The sequence below is a fragment of the Babylonia areolata genome, chromosome 22 (genome assembly GCF_041734735.1).
Source record: "Babylonia areolata isolate BAREFJ2019XMU chromosome 22, ASM4173473v1, whole genome shotgun sequence".
Lineage (NCBI taxonomy): Eukaryota > Metazoa > Mollusca > Gastropoda > Neogastropoda > Buccinidae > Babylonia > Babylonia areolata.
The window spans coordinates 3,273,665-3,294,995 of record NC_134897.1 but is presented as its reverse complement, the minus strand read 5'-3'; the positions used below and the strand labels follow the sequence as shown (position 1 = coordinate 3,294,995).

At 45.8% G+C, this 21,331-nt stretch overlaps 1 protein-coding gene across 2 annotated transcripts in view; it reads right to left on the bottom strand.

Annotated features, from left to right (window-relative positions):
* Positions 1 to 5,062: 5,062 nt before the first annotated feature.
* The window catches only part of LOC143297333 (uncharacterized), an 18,122-nt gene continuing 1,853 nt past the window's right edge, over positions 5,063 to 21,331 (bottom strand). Inside the window, exons 2-8 of one of the 2 annotated variants that reach the window (XM_076609625.1) lie at positions 20,390 to 20,546; positions 18,544 to 18,764; positions 16,016 to 16,335; positions 11,844 to 12,077; positions 7,571 to 7,749; positions 6,523 to 6,660; positions 5,063 to 5,678 (exon numbers count right to left, since the gene is read on the bottom strand). In XM_076609625.1, coding sequence (XP_076465740.1) covers positions 5,154 to 5,678; positions 6,523 to 6,660; positions 7,571 to 7,749; positions 11,844 to 12,077; positions 16,016 to 16,335; positions 18,544 to 18,749 — 1,602 coding nt within the window. In that variant the 5' untranslated portion in view covers positions 18,750 to 18,764; positions 20,390 to 20,546 and the 3' untranslated portion in view covers positions 5,063 to 5,153. Of the gene's footprint in view, positions 5,679 to 6,522; positions 6,661 to 7,570; positions 7,750 to 11,843; positions 12,078 to 16,015; positions 16,336 to 18,543; positions 18,765 to 20,389; positions 20,832 to 21,331 lie in introns of those variants that run through there. The other variant, XM_076609624.1, reaches the window with a different exon arrangement.

Genomic DNA, 21,331 nt, shown 5'->3' with positions numbered 1-21,331 from the left:
TGTAGTGTTGACAGACGTGTAGTGAAAGTCCTCTTACAGCACTGATCAGTCAGTGTGTAGTGTTGACAGACATGTGTAGTGAAAGTCCTCTTACAGCACTGGTCAGTCAGTGTGTAGTGTTGACAGACATGTGTGGTGAAAGTCAGTGTGTAGTGTTGACAGACATGTGTAGTGAAAGTCCTCTTACAGCACTGGTCAGTCAGTGTGTAGTGTTGACAGACATGTGTGGTGAAAGTCAGTGTGTAGTGTTGACAGACATGTGTAGTGAAAGTCAGTGTGTAGTGTTGACAGACATGTGTAGTGAAAGTCCTCTTACAGTACTGGTCAGTCAGTGTGTAGTGTTGACAGACATGTGTAGTGAAAGTCCTCTTACAGCACTGGTCAGTCAGTGTGTAGTGTTGACAGACATGTGTAGTGAAAGTCAGTGTGTAGTGTTGACAGACATGTGTAGTGAAAGTCCTCTTACAGCACTGATCAGTCAGTGTGTAGTGTTGACAGACATGTGCAGTGAAAGTCCTCTTACAGCACTGGTCAGTCAGTGTTTAGTGTTGACAGACATGTGTAGTGAAAGTCAGTGTGTAGTGTTGACAGACATGTGTAGTGTTGACAGACATGTGTAGTGTTGACAGACATATGTAGTGAAAGTCAGTGTGTAGTGTTGACAGACATGTGTAGTGAAAGTCCTCTTACAGCACTGATCAGTCAGTGTGTAGTGTTGACAGACATGTGTAGTGAAAGTCAGTGTGTAGTGTTGACAGACATGTGTAGTGTTGACAGACATGTGTAGTGAAAGTCCTCTTACAGCACTGATCAGTCATTGTGTAGTGTTGACAGACATGTGTAGTGAAAGTCCTCTTACAGCACTGATCAGTCATTGTGTAGTGTTGACAGACATGTGTAGTGAAAGTCCTCTTACAGCACTGATCAGTCAATGTGTAGTGTTGACAGACATGTGTAGTGAAAGTCAGTGTGTAGTGTTGACAGACATGTGTAGTGTTGACAGACATGTGTAGTGAAAGTCCTCTTACAGCACTGATCAGTCATTGTGTAGTGTTGACAGACATGTGTAGTGAAAGTCCTCTTACAGCACTGATCAGTCATTGTGTAGTGTTGACAGACATGTGTAGTGAAAGTCCTCTTACAGCACTGATCAGTCAATGTGTAGTGTTGACAGACATGTGTAGTGAAAGTCAGTGTGTAGTGTTGACAGACATGTGTAGTGAAAGTCAGTGTGTAGTGTTGACAGACATGTGTAGTGAAAGTCAGTGTGTAGTGTTGACAGACATGTGTAGTGAAAGTCCTCTTACAGCACTGATCAGTCAATGTGTAGTGTTGACAGACATGTGTAGTGAAAGTCCTCTTACAGCACTGGTCAGTCAGTGTGTAGTGTTGACAGACATGTGCAGTGAAAGTCAGTGTGTAGTGTTGACAGACATGTGCAGTGAAAGTCCTCTTACAGCACTGGTCAGTCAGTGTGTAGTGTTGACAGACATGTGTAGTGAAAGTCCTCTTACAGCACTGGTCAGTCAGTGTGTAGTGTTGACAGACATGTGCAGTGAAAGTCCTGTAGAAGCACTGAACAGTGGTTTTTTCATTTTTGTGCACGACTACTCTTCTTGCAAAAAAGAAAGAAAAAAAAAAAAAAGGGAAAAGAAAGAAAGAATTTGTCAGAAGTGCCTTCTAAAGTTTGTACTAAAAGCATTTAAGAGAAAGAAGCTTGAGCCAAGCAAAATGAAAACGGAAAATGTATTCTATTGAAAGTGTGCCTTTATTTTGTATTATTTTTCCCAAAATGTCAAAAGTGGAAATATGATTTTTCAAGAAAAAAAGAGAAGAAAAGAAGAGATTTCGTTAATTAGTGAAACATTGATATCCTTTGTCTCTGGAACCTTAAAATGAAATTGTCTGCCTTTAAACAGAAAAAGATTTTTTATGCATCTTTTTTTGTTAATCTTCCGGTAATTCATAACGAAAATGTATGAAACTATGCATGCAGTTTTTGCTCTGGTGAAACTTGGAAAAAGAAAAAGAAAGATAAGAAAAAGAAATTGCATTTGAGTTTTGGTCCTGTATGTGGTATGTATGTAAATTCCCAAACTGCTTTTGAAAATGAACTTTGAACTGGTTCTTTATGATTACACAATGTGGATTGCAGACATGGTGCTGTGGAGGAACAGATGCCATGCGTGTGTGTATGTATTCAATGACATGTGAATTTACTCTTTTTGTTTGATTTGTGATGAGAAAAAAGAACTATCACACACACACACACACACACACACACACAAGAAAAAAAAAAGGAAAAAAAAAAAAAAAAAAAATCGAAACATACCACTTGTGTATGCTAGACAGAATGATGTTCAATACCTTTGACAATCTTGGTATTGCTTACTCAAGAATAATACATGCTCAAAATGATGCGCTCTTGAGAATAAGTGTTAAAATTCAAGCAGTCCCTGATTAAACGCTGTTTATAACTGTTTATCACTTTTGTCTTTACAGCTTGCCTTTGATTATCAATTTAAAAAATAAAGTCCCATAAAGCTACGACACTTTGATTTTACTATCTTCTAAAAATGTGCCCAGTTTGCCAACAATTTTCAAACTTGGTGCAGGCTTTGTGAAATTTGCATGATTTCATGAAAGTGAAAGTGGAACATAGTGGGAGGGAGGTGGGGTGGGTAGGGGTGAGGGTTGGGGAGAGATGAACAACACTTGTCTGTATTGAGTAAACAATGCAGATGAGAATCATAATTATCTTTCTGCGTGTGACCTATGCTTGTCAGACTGAACAGTGATTTGTACTGCTCTTTTTCCTGCTGTGGTGAGTACATTACACAATGTTGAATGTGCTTTGTGAACAAGTTACTTTGTGTGTGTCCACTATTAATATTTTAAGAAATTCCATTGATATTCATTGTGCTTAACTAGATTTATATTTTCAGAATTTCCATTGATGTTCATTATGCTAGCAGACGGCAGACAAATAGCTGGACATCTTATTACTGAGTTTGCCACAAATTTTGGCCAAACAGAGCAAACTAATAGGCCTTGTTGCATCAGTTAAACATATAGTGCAGTATATGGCACCAAACTGGGAGTATGATATGAACTCTCCATTTTTCAGAAATTCCTTTGATATTAATTGTGATTGTATTTGCTGTAGTAGCCTGTTTTTGAGCAAGTATTGAAAATAGATAGGACACTATCAGTGTCTCCTGCACGTATTTAAGATGTATACCATCAGGCGTTTGTCATGGACATGAACTCGCCTTTGAAATGCTTTTTGCCAACAGCAAGCACAATCTTGTATTTTAAAGTCGGAAATTAAAGTTTACAAATTGAACTCCAGCAATTACTATCTGTATTTTAGAGTTTGAACTTTCTGGACTTCTATTGCTAACCCTGATATTAACAGTGTGGCATATATTTAACAGCGTGGAATACAATTATTCATCTGTGATGGATAGCCACAAAAGACTCTTCGTCAGAATATTATAAATGAAATCATGGTTTTGAACTTGAAACGGAGCTCACGACTGCTTGTCCAGGGGAGGCGGGGAGGGGGAGTATGCAAGGCAGATAACTTATGTTTCGTGGTGTTTGCTCCCCTGTACATAAACACCGAGTCATTTCTTGAATCATCTTGTATGCATGCGTGTATTTTCACTTTTTAATTGAATCCCTTGGTTCCAATTTGCCTGTTGCTATGCGTGACCTCGATCTGAACAGAACGTGGCATTTGATATCTCATTTTTATCTCATTTTGATCTGACAAAGGATGAGTTGAAGATGTGCATGTGCATTTAGTTATTTTTTGTTTGTTGAAACGGTTTAGCTTAATAACTATTTTGTTTTAACAAATATGAGTGCGTTTATTATGAGAGTGACATTGTTAGTGATTGAACTATATTCATTGGCAATTTTCATGACCACACACACACACACACACACACACACACACAGAAACCCACCACCAACACAACCTCATTCATTTTGTTTTATGTGTTTTGTTACATGTCAGCCATGGGAGGTATATCTACCATTTTAAATCAAACGTTCGGTTACACCTTACATTACGAAAGACACAGCGCACACTCATGCCAGCAGTCATAGCTGTTTGGGTATCACAACGTGGTATCTTATTGTCATTTTTTCCTTTTCCTTTTTATATTCTTCTTGTTGATTTGAAACGCATTTGTATTTTTTCAGCGAGCAATAGAAGTAGGTTTAAAGTGGACTCAAACTGGCCATTGAGTTTATGGACAATCCTTGGTGTATGGACCAGCAGTGTGTTAATGTCGGCAAACATACCAGATTCTGCTTTGAGCTGAACCCAACCTGATATTTCTTGTTCCTGTATTATTCTTTATTTTGGATGCTCAAGAAAGCTGAGATATTTCTTTGGTATTTTGGTTAAGTTTTTTTCGTTTGTGAAATCAGCTGCGTAAAAACTGTGCATTTTACAGTCGTGTCTATCAGTTTGTTTTCGTTATGACTTTGAAAGTAGTAGTGATAAAACACAGTTTGTGGTCTTGCAGAAAATGGAAATTTTTACTTGATGGTGTTCAAAATAAACCATTCCCAAAAGTACTCATGAGTTGCTTGTGAGCAGAACTTTTCACGTTTTCTTGTGTGTGCATAACTTTTCATTTATTATTTGTGTGCATAACTGGAGTTCTGAATCGGGTGTCACTTGTGTCTTTGTGTCTGTCTCTATCCCTGTCTCTCTGTATCTCATGTGTTGCTGTGAATGTCACTTACACGCAAGTACCTTTTACACACGTAACACACACACTGTAAAACAACAACAACAACAAAAAACAACAACAACAAAACAAAACAACAAACAGCCCATTCGAGCAAACAAGCAGATAAACATTAAAAAGTCATGTTTCTCCAGCAAAAGACATAACTCTTCCCCGACAACAGACAAAATTCTTCCCTAGCAATTGAAAAAATGGGCGAAATTCTCCCCCCCCCCCTCCCTGCAATAGACGCATTCCTTTCCCTAGCAATATACAGAATTGACAAACTTCTTTTCCCTGCCATCAGACAAATATCTAGGGAAACGAAACAAATAGAGACAGAAAACAGAGGAAGGACCTGCACTAAACTTTGAAGCAGTCTCGGAACCACTCACTACCATAACATCAACACGCCCTGCCTTCGTTGTCAATGAAGCTCTGAATGGTTAGCGTGTCGTCCTGAGCACACGCCCCCTCCACCCGGGGCAACAAGCCCTCGTTTTCCCTCCACGTCTTCACCCAGCCCAGGGTGTCGCACGTGCAGTTGACGTCATTGCCTTGCATGCGGACGGAACGCAGCGCGTGCATCTGCTGCACGGCCCGAGGAATGTCGGTGAGCAGGCAGTCAGTCAGGTCCAGCACGCTGACCGAGGTGAGGTCGTCCAGCGCGTGGTCCGTGACGCTGACCAGGGGGTTCCCGGACAGCCTCAGCTCCTGCAGGCGGCTCATGCCGGGGAAGCCCAGGTCGTAGAGCGCCTGGAAGTGGTTGAAAGACAGGTCGAGGAGGGTGAGGTTGGCCACGCTGCCCAGGGCGGAGTTGGGGACGAAGGTGAGGGAGGTGTTCCTCATGTACAGTCTCCGGAGGCTGGGCAGGCCGGACAGGGCGGCGAACTTGATGTTGGCCAGGGGGTTCTTGTCCAGGTACAGGTCCTGCACAGTCACTCAGTCAGCTACACACAGCTTGTGCAGCTCCTGGCTCAAATGTCTACCGTACTTACTTCGGTTACTGGGTACTATGCTTAGAGCGTCTCCAACCGAGAATAAGCGCTATATCATCATCATAATCATCATCACTACATCTCTATAGAAACCGTATCACAATAAGTACTATCTTACAAGTACCGCATCACAATAGTCACTGTATTGCAATAGGTACCATACCACAATAACTGCTATATTACAATAGGTACCACATCGCAACAGGTACCATATCACAACAATTACTGTATAACAATATGCATTGTATCACAATAGTTATTATATTACAATATTACCATATCACAATAGGTACTACATCACAACAGTTACTATAATTTATTACAATAGTGATAACAGTAGTACTATGTCATGATATTTACTATACTACTATGCTTACCATATCACATGTAGTGCATCACACTAGGTATAGAAAAGCGGGGCCACCCCTCTCCACTCGCCTTAACCGACCAAAGGCCAGTGCCCGTTCACACTCATTGTGTATGTACCATGATAATTCATCTGATAAGAATGTTCTGTATTTCAGAAGGTACATTTGGTCCTAAATTAACGGTTGGAGTAGGAGACGACCCAACCATTCAATTTGATTAACACACATTTCATTTTCGCCCCATGCCCGCTGCAATTAATCCAGTAAGAACATAAGTCACATTGTCTTTTTAATTAAAAGAATGTGTTTTGTTTTAGACAGATCATAATTCATATTTGATCTCCTCCCCACAGGGACGCAGTGAGCACACAAGTAAGGTCAGGACAGAGGACAGAGCAGACGGCCTACCCGCAGGTTGGGCAGGTTGATGGCGTAGTTGTCCATGTAGTGGATGCGGTTCCAGGTGATGTTCAGCTCCTGCAGCTGGGTCAGCCTGTTGAGGGCTGTGGGCACTGAGGTCAGCAGCGTCTTGTCCAGGTGCAGCACCTGCAGAACAACCACCCCTGTCCGTCAGTCAACACACCTGCTGGGTGGAGTGAAGCAAATGGGGGTGAACTGTCTTTCCCCAAGGGCATAGCACCATGCCGACACGGGGCTTCGAACTCTTGGTCACTGGTGTGCACAGGGTCACATGTCTAACGCCTCACCCAGTCTCCCGCGGCGTCTCTTTCATAACCTCTTGACCAGTTTCAGTTTCAGTTTCAGTAGCTCAAGGAGGCGTCACTGCGTTCGGACAAATCCATATACGCTACACCACATCTGCCAAGCAGATGCCTGACCAGCAGCGTAACCCAACGCGCTTAGTCAGGCCTTGTGTGACCAACACAATTGTCAAACGGTCTTTGTTTTCACCAGGGCTAGGTTTGTTTTTCTTCAGAAAACATGAAGCAGACTTCAAAAGAGTTTGGGTGAGTTGTATTGTATCTAGGAAAGCACATTATTTTGTCTGATATCGTCCAAAAAGGGGTACAAAAACAAAAAGTAAGTCTCATCAGCAGTGTCGTCAGTGGAACCTTAATTACTTTTTACTGAGTTAATCATTTTTGGGAAATTATCGAAACTGCGCAATTGGTTGTTCTAAACTTGTTATTTGGTAACAATGTAAAAAATTACTATAGTATCTTGACCAACAGTGGGTTTAAACGTCCTATAACTATTGTACATAGTGTGGTTATAACGGTGATGGCGACGAGGACCTTCCGAGAGCTGGCACTACTACTAAGAAAGAAATAGGATTATAAGCAAAATATTGATGACGACAACGATGATGATGATAGACAACGACGACGACGACGACGATGATGATGATAGACAACGACGACGACGACGACGATGATGATGATAGACAACGACGACGACGACGACGATGATGACAGACGATGACGATGGCGGGGACCTGGAGGGAGTTGGCAACACTGCCGTTGAAGACGTTGGGGTCAGCGGAAGAGATGGGGTTGTAGCTGAGGTAGAGGTTCTGCAGGGCCGACAACTCCTGCAGGCCGAAGGGGATGGTCCTCATCATTACGTGCACCAGGTACAGCGTCTTCAGCGTCACCCGGCAGTGCCGGAAGTTACCTGTACCCACACACAAACTTGTACAGTGTCTCAACTTACCTGTACCCCACCACACACGTGTACAGTGTCTGAACTTACCTGTACCCCACCACACACCTGTACAGTGTCTGAACTTACCTGTACACCACCACACACCTGTACAGTGTCTGAACTTACCTGTACCCCCCACACACCTGTACAGTGTCTGAACTTACCTGTACCCACCACACACACCTGTACAGTGTCTGAACTTACCTGTACCCCCCACACACACCTGTACAGTGTCTGAACTTACCTGTACACCACCACACACCTGTACAGTGTCTGAACTTACCTGTACCCCACACACCTGTACAGTGTCTGAAATTACCTGTACACCACCACACACCTGTACAGTGTCTGAACTTATCTGTACCCCACACACCTGTACAGTGTCTGAACTTACCTGTACCCCCCACACCTGTACAGTGTCTGAACTTACCTGTACCCACCACACACCTGTATAGTGTCTGAACTTACCTGTACCCACCACACACCTGTACAGTGTCTGAACTTACCTGTACCCACCACACACCTGTATAGTGTCTGAACTTACCTGTACCCCCCACACACCTGTACAGTGTCTGAACTTTCCTGTACCCCACCACACACCTGTACAATGTCTGAACTTTCCTGTACCCCACCACACACCTGTACAGTGTCTGAACTTACCTGCACCCCCCACACACCTGTACAGTGTCTGAACTTACCTGTACCCCACCACACACCTGTACAGTGTCTGAACTGCCCTGTACCCACACACACCTGTACAGTGTCTGAACTTACCTGTACCCCACACACACCTGTACAGTGTCTGAACTTACCTGTACCCCCCCACACCTGTACAGTGTCTGAACTTACCTGTACACCACCACACACCTGTACAGTGTCTGAACTTACCTGTACCCACCACACACCTGTACAGTGTCTGAACTTTCCTGTACCCCACCACACACCTGTACAATGTCTGAACTTTCCTGTACCCCACCACACACCTGTACAGTGTCTGAACTTACCTGCACCCCCCACACACCTGTACAGTGTCTGAACTTACCTGTACCCCACCACACACCTGTACAGTGTCTGAACTGCCCTGTACCCACACACACCTGTACAGTGTCTGAACTTACCTGTACCCCACACACACCTGTACAGCGTCTGAACATACCTGTACACCACCACACACCTGTACAGTGTCTGAACTTACCTGTACCCCCCCCACACACCTGTACAGTGTCTGAACTTACCTGTACCCACCACACACCTGTACAGTGTCTGAACTTACCTGTACCCACCACACACCTGTACAGTGTCTGAACTTACCTGTACCCACCACACACCTGTACAGTGTCTGAACTTACCTGTACCCACACACACACATGTACAGTGTCTAAACTTACCTGTACCCCACCACACACCTGTACAGTGTCTGAACTTACCTGTACCCACACACACCTGTACAGTGTCTGAACTTACCTGTACCCCCCACACACCTGTACAGTGTCTGAACTTACCTGTACCCACCACACACCTGTACAGTGTCTGAACTTACCTGTACCCCCCACACACCTGTACAGTGTCTGAACTTACCTGTACCCCACCACACACCTGTACAGTGTCTGAACTTACCTGTACCCCACACACCTGTACAGTGTCTGAACTTACCTGTACACCACACACCTGTACAGTGTCTGAACTTACCTGTACCCCACCACACACCTGTACAGTGTCTGAACTTACCTGTACCCCCCCCCCCCCACATGTACAGTGTCTGAACTTACCTGTACCCACCACACACCTGTACAGTGTCTGAACTTACCTGTACCCTCCTACACCTGTACAGTGTCTGAACTTACCTGTACCCCACACACCTGTACACTGTCTGAACTTACCTGTACCCACCACACACCTGTACAGTGTCTGAACTTTACACCACCACACACATGTACAGTGTCTGAACTTACCTGTACCCCCACACACACTTGCACAGTGTCTGAACTTACCTGTACACCACCACACACCTGTACAGTGTCTGAACTTACCTGTACCCACACACACCTGTACAGTGTCTGAACTTACCTGTACCCCACCACACACCTGTACAGTGTCTGAACTTACCTGTACCCCACCACACACCTGTACAGTGTCTGAACTGACTTGTACCCACACACACCTGTACAGTGTCTGAACTTACCTGTACCCCCCACACACCTGTACAGTGTCTGAACTTACCTGTACCCACCACACACATGTACAGTGTCTGAACTTACCTGTACCCACCACACACCTGTACAGTGTCTGAACTTACCTGTACCCACCACACACCTGTACAGTGTCTGAACTTACCTGTACCCCCCCAAACACCTGTACAGTGTTTGAACTTACCTGTACCCCCCACACACCTGTATAGTGTCTGAACTTACCTGTACCCACACACACGTGTACAGTGTCTGAACTTACCTGTACCCCACCACACACCTGTACAGTGTCTGAACTTACCTGTACCCACCACACACCTGTACAGTGTCTGAACTTACCTGTACCCCCCACACACCTGTGCAGTGCCTGAACTTACCTGTACCCCCACACACAAACTTGTACAGTGTCTGAACTTACCTGTACCCCACACACACCTGTACAGTGTCTGAACTTACCTGTACACCACCACACACCTGTACAGTGTCTGAACGTACTTGTACCCCCACCCACACACAAACTTGTACAGTGTCTGAACTTACCTGTACCCCACCACACACCTGTACAGTGTCTGAACTTACCTGTACACCACCACACACCTGTACAGTGTCTGAACTTACCTGTACACCACCACACACCTGTACAGTGTCTGAACTTACCTGTACCCCCACACACACACCTGTACAGTGTCTGAACTTACCTGTACCCCCCACACACACTTGTACAGTGTCTGAACTTACCTGCATCATCACAGAACTGTACAATACAGTATCTGAACTTAACCTGGATAAATACACACATACCTGTACAGTACCTGAACGCACCTGGATAAACGACACACACACACACACACGTTGTACACTACACAAACTCACCTGGATCAACACAGACACAGAGTGGTACTGTGCCTGAACTTACCTGGATCAGTACACAGAGCTGAATACACGAAGTCCGAGTTCGCACTAAATTAACGTAACTTGAGACACACACACACACATATGCAGAGCGCATTATCGGTATATTATGTCGCAAACACTTTCTTCTTAGGGATTTCCTTTCGACAGTTGCATCATCAGAGTTTACCTGGGATAAATAGAAATTTTCAGCCCTAGAAAAATACACACACACACACACACACACACACACACACACACACACACACACACACACACACACACAGATAGCCAGACAGACAGACAGACAGACAGACGAATAAACACCTTCCAGCTCTACCTCCCCCTTTCTTCACTTCTACTCCCCCCCATCCCCAAATGCACAAAACACTGGAATAACTCAGACGTCCGTTACAACACACTGGAACTGATCTCCCTTCAAATTTAACGTCAGTCTTTGGGCTGTGGGGGGTGGTAGGGAGGAGGAGAGGGAGTGGGGGTGGGGGGTGGGGGCAAACAGCATTTGAAGTTATCTGCTATCAAAGGTCAGTGACCTCTCTGGATAGTTTTAGTCTGAAGGTCACATGAGATTACTATGGATTTAAACTTGTCCTTATTGTCGTCGTCACCATATGTATTGTGAAGATGTCTGTCTCTCTGTCTGTATGTATCTGCCAATCTATCTAACTGACTATGTATGTACGTACGTACGTATGCATGTATGTATGTATGTATTATTCACCTTTTTTCCATTCCCACATCCCCCCCACCCCATCTCCCCCGTCCCCATACCTCTTTCCCATGTGAATGCATAGTCGATATATCGATATATAATGACGATTAATATGAACAAAACACCACCACCACCACCACCACCACCACCACCAACAACAACAACAACAACGACAACAACAACAACGACAACAAACTCCAGCCCCCCCCCCCCCCCCCCCCCCTCCCCCCGGTGCACGCCGCTGAAGAACTGACCCTCAGGGACGTCCCCGAAGAGGTTGAAGGAGAGGTCGAGGTGGGTCAGCCTGCGGGGCTCGTTCAGGGCGTCAGGAAAGGTCCGCAGGGCGTTGTAGGACAGGTCCAGGTAGTCCAGGGAGGCGGCAAAGGTCCGGAAGGCGTCGTCAGGGATGGACGTCAGGCGGTTGCCCGAGCACAGCAGCTTCTTCAGCCGGATGGAGGTCTTCAGCGCCAGGGGCCACTGCCGGATTCCTGTGTGGAGGTGGATGTGAGGGAGGGGGTTCATCAGTTAATAGGCCAGTCTTCTTGTTCTTCTTCTTCTTGTTCATCATCATCATCACCATCTTTTTTTTCTTCTTCTTCTCATTGTATTGCCTGTTCTCTATGCTACAAGGTGAATTCAGACAATTGGTCAGTCAAAACCCAATAAGCTTAAACACAGACAGACAGACAGACAGACAGACTGATAGGCAGTCAGACAGAGAGGCACACAGCGCACGGGCACATACAACCACATTAACATAGACACACTCACCATACCGCTAGCACCATTTCCATCACTTCTATCACCATCACCATCACTTCAATAACCATCACCATCACCATCACCATCACTTCAATCACCATCACTTCAATCACCATCACTTCAATCACCATCACCATCACTTCAATCACCATCACTTCAATCACCATCACCATCACTTCAATCACCATCACCATCACTTCAATCACCATCACTTCAATCACCATCACCATCACTTCAATCACCATCACCATCACTTCAATCACCATCACTTCAATCACCATCACCATCACTTCAATCACCATCACCATCACTTCAATCACCATCACTTCAATCACCATCACTTCAATCACCATCACCATCACTTCAATCACCATCACTTCAATCACCATCACTTCAATCACCGTCACCATAACTTCAATCACCATCACTTCAATCACCGTCACCATGACTTCAATCACCATCACTTCAATCACCATCACCACCAATTCAATCACCATCACTTCAATCACCCTCACCATCACTTCAATCACCATCACTTCAATCACCATCACTATAACTTCAATCACTATAACTTCAATCACCATCACTATCACTTCAACCACCATCACCATCACTTCAACCACCATCACCATCACTTCAATCACCATCACTTCAATCACCATCACTATCACTTCAATCACCATCACTTCAACCACCATCACCATCACTTCAATCACCATCACTTCAATCACCATCAGTATCACTTCAATCACCATCACCATCACTTCAATCACCATCACTTCAATCACCGTCACCATTTCAATCACCATCACTTCAATCACCGTCACCATAACTTCAATCACCATAACTTCAATCACCATCACTTCAATCACCGTCACCATGACTTCAATCACCATGACTTCAATCACCATCACCACCAATTCAATCACCATCACTTCAATCACCCTCACCATCACTTCAACCACCATCACTTCAATCACCGTCACCATCACTTCAATCACCATCACTTCAATCACCATCACTTCAATCACCATCACCATCACTTCAATCACCATCACCATCACTTCAATCACCATCACCATCACCACCGGCACCAACGCCAGCAACGAGATAGACAACAGAACAACGTTGCATATAACTGGCGATTCATTTGAAAGATTGATAAAATACAACCTACAAACAAACAAACAGAAAACCAAACCAAACCCGCAAAACATTTACATACAAACAGAGATTACGATACAATGTAAACAGTGTGTACACAGTGCATAAACTGTAAACATATGTATGTTTTCAATTATGTGTCACCTTATTCCCATCCCTATTTCACTACCGCTCCATACCATAGAGAGATAAATCGATCGATAAGATTCAAGATGGTTTATTCAATTAAGGCCATAGCCCCATATGAATAGGGGGTAATAACAGTTTTACATGTGCCATTGCAATTGGTAATATAAACAATACAACGTCATTCACAACAAACTATCAGTGAATCTAAGAAATGAGTGTCTCTCTTAATTGCAGTGCTTTATAAAGATATATAGCAAAACTACGTATGATGTTTTCATCGTTAGATGCCATTAACAAACATAACCGAAACAAGCATGGATTTATATAATATTTTGGGGGAATAAATTGGATTCGTAAATCAGTCAACACAGGGCATTTTAAAACAAAGTGAACTTCATCCTCTCTTGATTCTTTGCACAATGGGCACAATTGTTTAGAATGACATGTTGCTTTGTAACGATATCTCTGTGTGTTTACTTCAGAGATTCCAAATCTAAATCTGGTCAATGTAAATCTGAGATGTCTGTTAAAATCAAACAAAAGGTATCGCTTTACTATATGATCAGAGATAAAATTTCGATAAATTTAAAATCTTTCACTCTTTTGAAAATGGTTTTCCCGCTCCTGCCACCTACAGTCTATCAATCGTTGACGAAGAATTTGCACAAATCTAATTTCATCCCCTACTCCTTGATATTCCCATACATACCCAAGCCCAAGTTCACGTAAACACATTCGTACATTCGATACCCAGTTTGTTTTGCCTCTTAAGTCTAAATCATATAGCATATTGTAAGATTTACTTGGCAGTCGAGTATTATTCATTTTTAATATCTTTAACCAGTAACGAATGCATCTAATAGCAGAGTTAATATAGATTGGGTGCCTATTAGTTTCTCCATATACTAAATCATTGGGTGTTCTCACTTCAACCCCTAAAAAGTTTTTAAGCCCAAATAAATGAACAGACTCGCAATGCATAACCGATTTTCTATCTAACCCCCACAATTCTGAACCATATAGCACAATAGGTTGTATCTGAATATCAAATAATTTCAGAAATAGCTTCAAAGAATTATTATTCAACAAACAAAGTTTCTTCATAATATGTAACAACGCATTTTTTCCTCTGCTAGATAAATCCTTACATGCAGCTACAAAACTCAAACGTGTAGAGAAGAATATTCCAAGATATTTATAGACATTAACGACAGGCATAACAACACCATCATAAACCCATCTTTCCCTCGCTGCCAGATAACCCCCTTTTCTAAAGACAGTTATGGTACTCTTATCCAAATTAACCCGCAACTGTAACTGATTGGCTGAATTTTTCAGATTATTCAACTGTGTCTGAAGACCAACAACCGTCTCAGAGAGTAAAACTATATCATCAACGAGTAGTAAAATAAATAATTCTATAACGTCACTTGTGAATCTAGCACCGTGCCTTCCCTTATCTATTATTTCTATCGCTAATTCATTTATAAATAATGAAAACAAAATAGGACTACAAACATCTCCCTGTTTAAAAGAGATAAATCGATCGATAGATAGATAGAGAGAGAGAGAGAAAGAAAGAGAGAGAGACAGACAGAGAGACAGACAGACAGACAGAAACAAAAAGAGAGTCCCAGTAATCTATGGGAAATAAGTCTTTCTTTCTAGTGATACACATTACACAGTTCCTTCCCTTTACCTGCCTTGCTTCACCCCAACAGCAGGCCATAATTGATCATTTTTGTTTAAAAATCCCCATGTAATTCAGTAAGACCTCTGTGTTGCCAACGTGTGTGTTGGCTTGATTCAAATCCCCAAGGAGAGCGCGTGGCTACTCTGAGAGCGCCACCCATTTTCTGGGTATTTTTTTTTCCTGCGTGCAGTTTTATTTGTTTTTCTAATCGAAGTGGATTTTTCTACTGAATTTTGCCAGGTACAACCCTTTTGTTGCCGTGGGTTATTTTACGTGCGCTAAATGCATGCTGCACCCAGGACCTCGGTTTAGCGTCTCATCCAAATGACTACAGTGTGTATTGTTGAGCTTTTTATAATGGCGACAACATGGTAGACAGCGGGCACGTGGCCTAAACACTTATGATGATAAATACAACAATAACAACAACAATCATCATCATCATCACCAGCTAGGCCTGCTGTCCCGCCTAGGACACAGGAGGAATGATGATGATGATGATAATGATAATAATAATAATGATAACAACAACAAGAATGATAATAACACTAGGGGAAGAATAAGAAGAAAAAGAAAAAGAAGAAATCTGTTAGTACTACCACTGATGATAACGATGATGAACACTCCTCCTCCTCCTCCCCCCCTCTCTCTATTTCTCTCTCTCTATCTCACACACACCTGTATTACTAATATCCAGCGTTTCCAAGGTCACCCCCACCGGGGACATGACGTCAGTAGGGAGAAACGTCAACAGAGGATTATGACGTAAATCCAAACTACGCAGTTTTGCCAGCGTGCCCAAGGCAGCCGGCAGCGCCGTCAGACTGCAGTCTTCCATCTCCAGGGTCTGCAGAACGTTCTCCAGGCCTCGGAAGGCATCGGCGGAGATGTTGGTCAGGGGGTTGTGGCTGAGGTCCAGGGTGGCGGTGGGGAGGTGGAGGAAGGCGGAGGGAGGGAGGGTGGTGATGTTGTTGTTGGCCAGGGTGAGGTAGGTGAACCTGGGGGTGGGAAGAGTGAAGAGTCGTGGTGTGGTGTGGCTTAGAACAGGTGGTGGTGGTGGTGTTTTGCGCACTTTGGGATGGATTTTTTGTTTTATTTTTGATTGTGATAGTCTTATTAAATTTCGTTGTTCTTCTGCAGTTTTGATAAAGCCACCTCGTTTCATCTATTCATCTATCTATCCTGTTCTCAAAACACACGCGAGCGCGCGCGAGCACACACACACACACACTTTCTCATACACATATACATATCCCCTTGCCCCCTTCCGCACACACACACACACACACACTTTCTCATACACATATATATATATCCCCTTGCCCCCTTCCGCACACACACACACACACACACACACACTTTCTCATACACATATACATACTCCCTTACCCCCTTCCGCACACACACACCCACACCCACACACACACACACACACACACACTTTCTCATACACATGTACATACTCCCTTACCCCCTTCCGCACACACACACACACACACACACACACACACACACTTTCTCATACACATATACATACTCCCTTACCCCCTTCCGCGCACACACACACACTCACACACACACACACACACAATCACACACACACACACACAATCACACACACACACACAATCACACACACACAATCACACACATACACACACACACACACATGCGCACACACAAACACATCCACCCATCCGCACCTCATGTGGTTTGTGACAAACATGGCGTACACCCTCAACAGCCACACATCCCCACCCCCCCACCCCTCCCCCCCCCATCCCCCCCAACCTCTCCCCCCAGGTCCCCCCACACATCCCCCAAACCCTCTCCCCCCACCCATCCCCCCCCAACCCCCCCCCCCCAGCCATCCCCCCCAACCCTCCCCCCAGGCCCCCCCAAATCCACAACCTATCCCCCACCCCCTCAGCCCCACCACCCCAACCTATCCCCCACCACTACCCACCCCAACCTATCCCCCATCCCTACCCACCCCAACCTATCCCCCACCCCAACACCCCAACCTATCCCCCACCCCTAGCCACCCCAGCCTATCCCCCACCCCATCACCCCAACCTATCCCCCACCCCTACCCACCCCAACCTATCCCCCACCCCATCACCCCAACCTGTCCCCCACCCCCATCACCCCAACCTATCCCCCACCCCAACCTACCCCCCACCCCTACCCACCCCAACCTATCCCCCATCCCTACCCACCCCAACCTATCCCCCACCCCCACCCCAACCTATCCCCCACCCCTACCCACCCCAACATATCCCCCACCCCAACCTATCCCCCACCCCATCACCCCAACCTATCCCCCACCCCTACCCACCCCAACCTATCCCCCACCCCCATCACCCCAACCTATCCCCCACCCCATCACCCCAACCTATCCCCCACCCCTACCCACCCCAACCTATCCCCCACCCCATCACCCCAACCTATCCCCCACCCCACCACCCCAACCTATCCCCCACCCCATCACCCCAACCTATCCCCCACCCCTACCCACCCCAACCTATCCCCCACCCCTACCCACCCCAACCTATCCCCCACCCCATCACCCCAACCTATCCCCCACCCCTACCCACCCCAACCTATCCCCCACCCCTACCCACCCCCATCACCCCAACCTATTCCCCACCCCCATCACCCCAACCTATCCCCCACCCCTACCCACCCCAACCTATCCCCCACCCCTACCCACCCCAACCTATCCCCCACCCCCATCACCCCAACCTATCCCCCACCCCTACCCACCCCAACCTATCCCCCACCCCTACCCACCCCCATCACCCGAACCTATCCCCCACCCCCATCACCCCAACCTATCCCCCACCCCCATCACCCCAACCTATCCCCCACACCTACCCACCCCAACCTATCCCCCACCCCTACCCACCCCCATCACCCCAACCTATCCCCCACCCCCATCACCCCAACCTATCCCCCACCCCTACCCACCCCAACCTATCCCCCACCCCTACCCACCCCATCACCCCAACCTATCCCCCACACCTACCCACCCCAACCTATCCCCCACCCCCACCACCCCAACCTATCCCTCACACCTACCCAACCCCACCACCCCAACCTATTCCCCACCCCCACCCATCCCTACCAATCCACACATCGCCCACACAACCTCCTCCCTCCCATCCACGTCCCTCCGCCCCCCAGCCCTCCCCAAAGAAGCCCACCTCATGTCATGGGCGACAAACACGGGGACGGACGTCAGCCCCAGCCCCTCACAGTGCACGTTGAAGGCCACACAGCGGCAGTGACCGCCCTCTGTGGGACAGAAGTCCTCCTCCAGCAGAAACGGGGTCACCCGGGGGGGCATCAAGGTCAAGGTCGTCAGCGCCAAGGTCAGGGTCACCGGCCAGAGGTGAAGGTTGTCCATCATGGTTGCGAACAAAGGCTGGATGGAGGGAGAGTGCGTTGGAAAGCTTAGTGAGAGAGAATGAGTGTGTGGATGTGGGTGGGTAGTGTGTGTGTGTGTGTGTGTGTGTGTGTGTGTGTGTGTGTGTGTGTGTGTGTGTGTGTGTTAATGTTCGGAAATGCTCACAGTCTGTATTTCTTGTCTCTTTGAATGTCAATATCGTTCTCTCCATTCCTCCTGTTTGCTGTTGTTACTGTTGTTCTTGTTCTTCACTTTCTGGCGGCTCTCCTTTTGAATGTGTGTGTGTGTGTGTGTGTGTGTGTGTGTGTGTGTGTGTGTGTGTGTGTGTGTGTGTGTGTGTGTGTGTGTGTGTGTGTGTGTGTGTGCTACTTTTTCCTTTAACCCCACACCTTTTCTCTATCCATCACATCTTCCTTTATATTCTAAGTGGTAACCGAGCACTCCACAGACGGTCTTCCTGTGCAGCCATCATGCAGGTTTTGGCAACATGCACACACTCTTCACTCACACACAAGAGCGCCCGTTCGAGGAGGTGGTGTCCACATCAAACACTACACCCGCTATCTCTTTACAAGTGTTGTTTGCACAATCATTGAACGTCCTGGTATTTTTCAACAGAACTACACTTAACAAGGAACAGAATCTGCCTGTGAACAAAACAATGTTACAGACACACAGAAGAATAATAATGAGAAGAAAGAATAAGGAGGAGGAGGAGGAGGAAGAAGAAGAAGAAGGAGGAGGAGGAGGAAGAAGAAGAAGAACGAGAAGGAGGAGGAGGAGGAGGAGGAGGAGGAGAAGAAGAAGAAGAAGAAGAAGAAGAAGAAGAAGAAGGAGGAGGAGGAGGAAAAGGAGAAGAAGATGATGAAGGAGAAGAAGGAGGAGAAGGAGGAGGAGGAGGAGAAGAAGAAGAAGAACGAGAAGGAGGAGGAGGAGGAGGAGGAGGAGAAGAAGAAGAAGAAGAAGGAGGAGGAGGAGAAGGAAAAGGAGAAGAAGATGATGAAGGAGAAGAAGATGATGAAGGAGAAGAAGATGATGAAGGAGAAGAAGGAGGAGAAGGAGGAGGAGGAGAAGAAGAAGAAGAAGACGAAGAAGAAGAAGAAGAAGAAGGAGGAGGAGGAGGAAAAGGAGAAGAAGATGATGAAGGAGAAGAAGATGATGAAGGAGAAGAAGGAGGAGAAGGAGGAGGAGGAGAAGAAGAAGAAGAAGACGAAGAAGAAGAAGAAGAAGAAGAAGAAGGAGGAGGAGGAGGAAAAGGAGAAGAAGATGATGAAGGAGAAGAAGGAGGAGAAGGAGGAGGAGGAGGAGGAGGAGGAGGAGAAGAAGAAGAAGAAGAAGAAGAAGAAAATGACAAACAGTTATCCAGTGTTTGGGGGGTAGAGGTAGGCCTACGGGGTGCGTGGACAGAGGTGCAGCTACACGTACGTTGAGCATTGTGTATGGTTGACGATGGTTTTCACTGGTCTTCACTTCCGTTCTGCGTTCGTGGTTTGCAACTCTTCACGTTCACTTCTGTCAACCTGTGTGTTACGCGAATGACCACTAACTAACTAACTAACTAACTAACTAACTAACTAACTAACTAAACACACTGACTGAATGCTACAACCAGCGCTGCCAGGCCTATGTCCCAAACAACACACCTGGAAGGAAGCTGGTCCTGCAGGATTCCAGAACAGCTGTAGCAGACCCAGTCAGTGACAGGTGGCGGTGATGGACAGAATGACTGGACACCAGTGGTCAGTCATCGGTCAACGTCCACTCCGTGCCGGACAGGTTAGCGTCCAAAGATATCATGTCCTGGATTATTTTGGTAGAGCGTACGGTGAGATGATAAAGGGGAATAAGTTCGCTGAGTTCCTACACAGTGTGTGTGAGGCCACTGCACGACAGCTAAGATAAGGACGGAGGTAACAGAAACAGTAGGCTGGATTTGTACGGGCAGGTCTTAGGGTCAGTAAGTTTGCTTAGCGTTATTTAAGACTAGTTCTAAGTCTATGGATTTAGCGTAAAGTTAGGGAACTTCTCAACGCCCGGCAAACTTAGTGCTTTTATGATCGCTCATGGAACCTCGGCTTACGTTCCAGTCTATAGTAGTTGTGCTTCATACGCAAGTCAACACGATTTGCATTCACACACACACACACACACACACACACACACACACACACACACACACACACACACACACACACACACACACTCACACACACACACACACTCACACACACACACACACACACTCACACACACTCACACACACACACACAACACACACACACACACTCACACACACACACACTCACACACACACACACAACACACACACACACACTCACACACACACAGACACACACACACACACACACACACTCACACACACACACACACACACACACACACACACACACACTCACACTCACACACACACACACACACACACACACACACCCATACACACTCACACACACACACACACACACACACACACACACACACACACACACACACACACACACACACACACACACACACACAACGTGCTGAGTGAGGAGAAGAGGAATGCTGTACAAGGAATAAGTACA